This window comes from Hippopotamus amphibius, chromosome 2 (genome assembly GCF_030028045.1).
Source record: "Hippopotamus amphibius kiboko isolate mHipAmp2 chromosome 2, mHipAmp2.hap2, whole genome shotgun sequence".
Classification (NCBI taxonomy): domain Eukaryota; kingdom Metazoa; phylum Chordata; class Mammalia; order Artiodactyla; family Hippopotamidae; genus Hippopotamus; species Hippopotamus amphibius.
In genome coordinates, this window is record NC_080187.1 from 175,212,625 (window position 1) to 175,221,798 (window position 9,174).

A 9,174-nucleotide genomic window follows, 5' to 3' on the forward strand; every position below is an offset into this window, starting at 1 on the left:
ATGGAGACCTTCTTTCTGCTGCTACTTGGCCTGGGGTTGGTTTTTGCAGGACCTTCAGAAAGCATAATGGAGATAACTGAAGAAGAATTTTCAGAGGAAGAGATGCAAAATGACATGGCAAAAAGTGACCAGGAAAAACAGACCATCGAAGTCTTAATACATTTGACTCTGTTATGTAAAAATACCAGCCTCAGCAGGTCCAAAGATATTATGTCTTCCTCATTATTGACATTCAGAAGATTACGTTGTAGCTTCCCCATCAAAAGCAGTCTATGTAATAACAAAAATTACTGCAGCAACATGACAGCCGGGAGAAAAGTTTCAGAAACTAATGGGCCATTCAAGTTGAGCAATAACTTGATCCATGGCTCCGTGGACGTGGTCGGCGGGGTCGCCAAGGCCCCCAGCTGCAAGTGTGGACAGAATCTTGGCATATGCTGCTCTGAGAGCCCAGAACTGGGGACCACTACATGACAGTTCACTAAGGGCAAACAATTCTCCAGTTACCAACACCACAGTGTTACCTCATTAAAGAAGATTTTGGTGATGCTGACTAGTTATTCTCTGATGAGCTGGTTAGTTAGTGGCTCTAACCTGTAAATCCCACAGGACTTTGAGACTAGAGTCTATCTAAAGAGGGACATACTTATTCTCATTATTGGTTATTGCTTTCTATTATCTACCTCTACCCTCTGAGAACTATAGGAAACTCTTGATTATTTATATTAACTGGAGAAATGAAAAATTCAAAATTGTGGATAATTCAATTAAAATGTATAACCGATCCTGGAGTGCAGATTCTTTCTCTTTCTCTCTCCTACATACACACACATGCACACACAAACTTCCTGTGAACCAAACTGAATTCCATCCTAGCTCAGCTATAAAGCCAAGAAGCAGAGTTTACCCAGCTTGACAGAATTAAGGAGAGAAGGCCCCACACCAATACAGATAATTGAAAGTTAATTGTACTGCCACTAAGATTATTCAGAGTAATAGCGAATGACATAGGGGATATTATTATCATTGCTTCTCTTCAAAGAAGTGTGTACACTGATGCATGCACACAAATGTGAACGCTCCCCTGTGCAGCCATGGGATCTGCCTGTCCTCCAGAAGATGCCAAAAGAAAAAGGTCCTTTGGTTTAGCTGCTGCCCTCAGTCAATACCTCCATCCCTAGGCATCTCCATTCCTCCATCCTCATCCCTATTTATTTCACAAGTTGCTACGGAGAGAAAAAAAAATAAAGCTCTTATTGTAATTTTCACTCAAGCATAGTCTTGATTTCCTGGGGCTGTGGGAGAAGAATGGCAAGCCATGGAGGGACAGAGAGGGTATCAAGATGGGAAACAGCAAGTCTATGCCAAGTGCCAGGCAGGAGTAGCCTTCAATCTTGTTGTTTTCTTTTTTTCTTTTTTTAAAATTTTTATTATTTAATTATATAGATATAAATTAATATATATTATATTATTATGTTAAATTATATTATATTTTAAATAATTATATGTTTATATATATATATAATTCATTATTTATTTGTTCCTTATATATATATTTGCTGTTGTTGTTTTTCTATCTTTTGGCTGCGTGGCATGTGGGATCTTAGTTCCCCAACCAGGGATCAAACCCATGCCCCTTCATTGGCCATGCGGAGTCTTAACCGCTGGACCACCAAGGACGTCCCAATCTCGTTGTTTTCTGATGTTGCAGTGAAATTTTTTTCACTACCAATTGTTTATTTGTAAGTCTTTATGGTTCAACACTCTACATAAAATATGGACAACTATTTTGTTCATTAATGTGTGCCAATGTGTTCCTGATTCTTCTAACACATTCTCCCCCCATCCTGAGAGCTCTCTTTTTTAATGTCCTAATTTAAAATAAATGCATGTATATAGAATGTTGTACATTACTCTCTATATAAATTTTCCTATTGTTTCTCACATCTGGTGCAGAATTTTCATTATACTGAAACTGCAAAACTCTGACAAACAACCAACATGCAGCATCAGGGCAGATATTTTTATATCTTTTAGCTGGGTTTTCATTTTCAGTGTAGTCGCTGCTTAAATAAACAATCACTGCAGGCTTGCCAAACAGTTATGTTATTAGCAATCATTTTGCACTTGGCAGCCAGAGAAGAAAGTGACAGAGGCAACTGTCTGGGGCTCAAAGACCTCTTCTCCGTAGAAGGAGAATGCAGGGCCCTGGATGGGAGACATATCACTGGGTTCTATTCCAGGGCTAGTTCCATGCGGCAAGGCTGGTGCTACCACCCACTCACCAAACATGGAATGGGCTCTATCCATAATGGAGTAGTCCAGTGGGTCTCCTCTTAGTTCAAACTTGGTTCAAATTTGAGAAACTCCCTTCCTACTGTAGAGTTCAGCTCTGGGTGGTGGGCACATTAGCCCCGGAGACAACAACCATCCAAGCTCTGGGAGAGTTTTTTGGTAATAAGTAAGAAAAGTAAATCCAGCGTAGTTCAGAATTTAGTACAGGTTTCTTCTTTTACCAGAAGACAAGAACAATGACTCAGCAGAATAGATACCGCTTTCCAGGTCTGGAGCATCCTCTAAACAGTCTTAGTTAAGACCAAACCTTTCCACTCTTCTGAAGGGATCAGGAGCTCTGGGTTCCAAGCCTTTGGTGTTCCGATCTCCCAGAATCTACCTAATCATCACACTATGAAGCCTGAAAGATGTCAAATGTAGAGGTGCCATGGACAGTCAGGCCTCCTGAGTGCTAGCACTCCTCACCGCAAAGCCTGTCACCCCTTTGACATAATACACATCTGAAGGTCCCTCATGGTGACAATAGGCAGGGGATTTCAGATTCCACAACGTTAAGTTTTCATAATGTTCCTTCCAAGCCACAGAGGGCACACCTAAATGTCGCAGGCTGCCTCCAGTCTCATGCTACCTCGCCTGTCTCCAGCACCTGCCCTGTCTCTATGGTTTTGAGGCCGCTCCCTTCACAGTCTACAGAACTTTTGTCCTCGTCTTCACTCCTTTGTTGGGCTGTGTTTGATGTCCTTCCTTTCCCCTTTCTCATTCTATCATCTCAGCCCCTCTGAGGAGCACCATTGGACTAGAAATTGCCCAACAAGTGTCTCTTTTACTTGTTAGAAAAATAACTGAGAGGTTGGTATATGTCATATCCCTGTAGTTGAGAGGGAACATTAGAGGGAATGAAATGACATGATAAGGGCCTTCCCTGGTGGCGCAGTGGTTAAGAATCTGCCTACCAATGTAGGGGACACAGGTTTGAGCCCTGGTTCGGGAAGATCCCTCATGCCACGGAGCAACTAAGCCTGTGAGCCACAACTACTGAGCCTGCACTCTAGAGTCCACAAGCCACAATGACTGAGCCCATGCGCTGCAACTACTGAAGCCTGCATGCCTAGACCCTGTGCTCCACAACAAGAGAAGCCACCTCAATAAGAAGCTGACACACTGCATTGAAGAATAGCCCCTGCTCTCCACAATTACAGAAAGCCCTCATGCAGCAATGAAGACCCAATGCAGGCAATAAATAAAAATCTTTTTAAAAATTTTTTTAAAAAAGAAATGAGGTGATAAGAAGACAGATCTAATCATATGGGCTATGGGAGAGAGAGTCAGTTTGAGAAAGGAAGTTGCCAATGAGGCGAGAAATCTGAGAAAGTGATACTGACAAGGGTTATTTAGCATTTAAAAAAGTACTCTTCTTCTGTCATCATCCCCTCTATTTTCCCAATATAAATTTCCTTTAACCAACAATTCTGAAGTGAAACAAATCGCTAGCTTCAACTGCCCAGGATGGTGCTAAAGAAAAGACTCTTTGCAACATCGTAAGTAAATCCTCATCTATTTTACTGATTCATCATGCCAATGCCCCACGCCCAAGTCATTTACATCATTGGGATTCAATTTCTTTACCTACAAAATGTAGAGGTTGGATTAGATCTGGGTTCTCAGACTTAGGTGCACATCAGCATCATGGTGGTGAAGCTTTCAGGTTGCCCACCCGAAAACCACCCTCCTTGCTCTCAAAGCAAAGCGGTTCGCTGAGGCACAGGGCTGCCCAGCCAGACTTCCTTTCCCAGACTCTCTGAGCGGAAGTGGTGTGTGCCACTTCCGGGTCCATGTTTGAGGACTTTGGACTGGCTTCTTCTGTGATTTTTTTTTTTCTTCCCAACAGCTAGATCCCCAAAATGGACATGAGTAGGACTCAACTTTAATCATGTAAGTCAGGGGTCCCCAAACCCCTAGCCAAGGACCAATACTGGTCTGCAGCCTGTTAGGAACCAGGCCTCGCAGAAAGAGGTGAGTGGGTGGCAAGTGAGAGAAGCTGTATCTGCTGCTCCCCATTGCTCCCCATCCCTCGCACTACCGCCTGAATCATCCCCCACCCCCCCCACCCCTGCAGAAGAATTGTCTTCCACGAAACTAGTCCCTGGTGCCAGAAAAGGTTGGGGATGCTGATGTAAATGATTTGTCCTAGGAATAGCCGCGATAGCAAAAGGGGAGCAAAAGCTCATGTGCCTGAAACTGTGTGAGGCGGAGTTATCTTGCCAACCTGGACTGCTCAACTCCAGGCAGATATGTGAGAGAAATAAATATATATTTTCAAAATCCACTGTACTTTGAGATTTTGTTCCATCCTCTCAGCCTTACCCTAATGCATTTTAAAACTTTAGGACCTGCTACTAACTACAAATCTCTGGGCCCTAATCCAGAAGATCTGGGTTCTGTAAATCAGAGATAAGACTAGAGTAGGTGGGTCTGTTATGAGAGTGTTAGGTTTGCTGATGTGCCCTGAAGTGTGAACACCACTAGATTAGATGAACTTAAAGCTTTCTTTCTAGTGATAGGACCTTCTAATTCTCACTTCAATTAGGGAAAAAAGGATTGCTGCCTATATATTCAGAGCTTTTGAAGACAACACCGGGGCAAAACAAGTCAGTGTAGCTCAAAGAACATCCACCTCTGAACAGTGTCCCAGAATTTACCAGGGCAGTATTTTTACCCTGAAATTCCCTCGCCATAGTATACATCTGGGAGAAACACGTAAGGACACTATAAGAGGGACTCCGTTTTCCAAAACAGTGGCTGAGAATTTTGAAGAGGGTCATACACATGAAATGCATCCTTTCCACTCTAGCAACCAGAGAACTGGCAGGTTTTTTCATAAGATGGCTGTTTGAAATCTCTAAACCGTCATGTTTATCAAGTATGTTAGACTGTTTCAAGATTACATGTGATAATGACCACAAGGATGAGTAACAGCTAGCAACAATAATTAATAACAACAATTGAGGTCTTATGATGTGCCAGGCACTGGTCTGAAAGATATGTATGCTTTTTTTTCACCCACAGAGCAACCTCTGTGAGTTAGATTATTATTATCCCTATTTCAGTGATGAAGAAACTGAAAGACAAAGATTTTGAATAATGTACAAAATCACGCATATCATAAGTGGTCCCCCAGAAACAAACAAGGACAGTCTCATTCCCTGGACCAAGTTTTTAGCCTTTCATCTTTATTTGATAGGAAAAAGCAAACTTGCACATACATAACCGTACAGAAAGATAATGGGGGAACACTTCTGAATACACTCCACTGCACAGGATTGTTTTGAGGATTGAATGGTAGCTGTCATTATGATTACTATTCTTCTTATTGTTGTTATTATGATCCTATCAAGGCTCTGTGTTAAGCACACAAATGGAGAAAAACGTTTGCAATACATATGGCTGATAAAGGGGTGATGTCTCTAATACATAAAGAGGTCAATTTAATAAGATAGAGAGGAACGTACCTATAGAAAAACAAACAAGAAGCCTGTAGAAAAACAGAAAATTAACAAAAGCAAAAGCTATTAAACATTTGGATATTTTCCTTCTTCCCAAGGGTAGTATAAATAAAAAACAACGTGATATCATTTTTGTGATATCATTTTTTTATCTGCCCAATCAGCAGAAATAAGATTGTAAAAAATCACGTAGTGCTGGCATAGGGGCATGAAGGGGGACATTCTCATGCACTCCTCCTGGAAAAACAAATTGGGGTATTTGCTGTCTTTCTGGAGAACTGTTTGAACCCAGCCCCTTTCTAGCTTTCAGACCCTCTGCATGTTTGATTTCTTTACTCCACTAATGACTCTCCTCCCTCCTCTTATACATCCTGTAGGTAAGTCACTCAGCTTAGTCCATTCTGGCTCTGAGGACTTTGAGTTCAGGACCTTGTGGGAGGGCTTGAGTAGGCTCTGGGGCTTGTCTTGCATAGGGGCAGACAGAAGGGCCAGGTAAGCTGGCAGAGCCCTGGGTGTGTGAGAGCTGCAGGCTATGCTGCTGGCAGAGCCTGTGTTCTCCTTGTCTCCCCAGCTCAGGCTGTCCCAAGAATCCTGTGTTCTTCGTGACAGGAATATAGGCTGAGCTCTCTGCTCTATCACATTCAGTGCCCCTTCTGAGAGTTCTTCTGGGCACGGGAGGCAGGGACTGTTAGAGGAGGAACTGGGAGAGCAAAGTTGGGAGGACAGGCTCTTGAAACACGCTTCCATAAAGAGTGATGACTCTTACTTCTCCCTTTGTGACACCTTTCACCTTCTATCCCTTCCTCATTTAACTTTCATTTTCTCTTGACCAGATTGTGCCGTCGACTTACATCTCCCTTTTGCACCCTACATGGCTTCTGTTTCCTATTTTCCTTCCAGGCTTTGCACCACTTAACTTTATGTGTTCTTCTCTGTGTGTCTTGTATTCAAAATCACTTTTCAGATATAGTGACAAGTTGGACAGATTTCCATAAGACTTTCATATGTCATAAGTCTTATGGCCAGGCCACCCATAACATTTTCACTCAAAAGCCAATATTCCACCTGGCCTGGTTTCAGCCCCAGTGTGGAACAACCTGTTCATCCAAGACTCATGGAACACATAGCCCTGAGTTGCCCAGGTGGAAAAGGACAAGAACAGTACAAATTGCTGAACTCACCCTGGGTACACACATCCAGCCCTTTTAGAGGAGTGCCTCTGAGTTGCCCTCTAGTCTGCTTTGGAAATTCCTTCTTGTCTTCCTTTAGAAAATTCTGGAATTGTTCAGCTGCCTTTCATACTCATTGTAAACATTTTTATGGGCTGCTTCCTTCTGGGCCTATTTACCAGACACTATGATAATGGCTACGAACATCACTCAATGTGTGGCAAATTATATTGATGTGAATTTGTTTTCACCACAGTTCAAAAATCTGTTCATCATATTTTTTTGTTTTGTAGTTTTATTCCTCATGTCAGACAGTCACCTATCCATACATTATAAAAGTGAAGGCATGTTCATGTAGGCCTAGAGTGGTTGAATAGGCATTTGGACCTAGAGGAAAGATATGTAATGATATTATGTGAGATGACCTATTATGGGAGCAGAGTAATAATAGAGTGGTTAGTGAGCAGAAGATATTTACAGGCAAGCAACTGAGAAACTTCCATATGTAAAGCATTGTACCAGCTACTGTGGGGAAAAGGCATAAATGAAAAAATGTGGGGGTTTCCCTGGTGGCGCAGTAGTTAAGAATCCACCTGCCAATGCAGGGGACATGGGTTCAAACCCTGGTCCAGGAAGATCCCACATGCCGCTGAGCAACTAACCCCGTGTGCCGCAACTACTGAGCCTGAGTTCTAGAGCCCATGAGTCACAACTACTGAGCCTGAGTGCCTCAACTACTGAATCCCATGAGCCTAGCGCCTGTGCTCCACAATGAAGAGTAGCCCCTGCTTGCCACAACTAGAGAAAAGCCAGTGCACAGCAATGGAGACCCAATGCAGCCAAAAATAAATAAAATAATTTTTTTTAAAAAAAGAATTGCTTAAAAAAAGTGTGTACGTGTATACAAGGTAATGGATATGGGATAATAATATCATATCTTAAGAGAGGAATATATCTCTGTTGTCTGAGGTAATCAGCGCAGGCACTTGCAAAAGAAGAACTAAAATCTTGCACTTGATGGATAATCTATTAAAATAGCTGAAATTTGAATAGAAGGGCAGGCTGAATAATGGCTCCCAAAGATACCCAGGTCCTAATCTCTAAAACTGGTGAATATTACTTTATATGGTGAAAGAGACTTTGCAGATGTGATTAAGTTCAGGATCTCGAGATGTGGGTTTTCTGGGTTGGTCCTAAATGCAAATATAAGTGTCCCATAAGAGGAGGCATAGGGAACTATGACTATAGAACAGAAAGCAGTGTGATGGACTGAGGTGGGATATCACGGTTTTGCTTTTGAAGATGGAAGAATGGGTCATCAAGGAATGCAAGGAATGCAGCTCTAGAATCTGGAAAAGGCAAGAAAAGAGATTCTTCCTAGAGCTGCTGAGGGAGTACAGTCATTCTAACTCCTTGAGTTAGGCTTAGTAAAACTGATTTTGGAATTCTGCACTTCACAACTGTAAGAGAATAAATGTGTATTTTTTTATGTTTGTTTTTTGCTTGTTTTTTAAAGATTTTTTTTTTGATGTGGACCTTTATAAAAGTCTTTATTGAATTGAATTTGTTACAATATTGCTTCTGTTTTATGTTTTGGTTTTTTGGCCCCAGGCATGTGGGATCTTAGCTCCCAGACCAAGGATCAAATCAGTACCGCCTGCATTGGAAGGCAAGGTCTTAGCAATTGGACCACCAGGGGAGCCGCGAATGTGTATTGTTTTAAGTCTCCAAGTTTGTGGTAGTTTGTTACAACAGCAGTAGCAAACCAACCCAAGGATGATGAGAGATAATATGAAGATGTGCAGTAGAGAAATTACATTTAAAATTACTTTAAAGAAGAAAGAGAAAAACAAATATCATATAATATCGCTTATATGAGGAATCCAGAAAAATGGTACAGATGAACTTATTTGCAAAGCAGAAATAGTCACAGATGTAGAGAAATTTATGGATACCAAGGCGGGGAAGGGGAGTGGGATGAATTGGAAAATTGGGATTGACATATATACACTACTGTGTATAAATTAGATAGCTAATGAGATCTTACCGAATAGCACAGGGAACTCTACTCAGTACTCCGTGGTGACCTAAATGGTTAGGAAGTCTAAAAAAGAGTGCATATATGTACATGTATAAGTGATTCACCTTGCTGTACAGCAGAAACTAACACAATATTGTAAAGCAACTATACTCCAATAAAAATTAAT

General features: G+C 41.6%; 1 protein-coding gene across 1 annotated transcript; it reads left to right on the forward strand.

Moving 5' to 3' along the window:
- RNASE11 (ribonuclease A family member 11 (inactive)) lies at window positions 1-600 on the forward strand. The gene is given in 1 exon segment (XM_057720147.1): window positions 1-600. A coding segment is annotated over 1 exon segment (600 nt).
- Window positions 601-9,174: the final 8,574 nt, after the last annotated feature.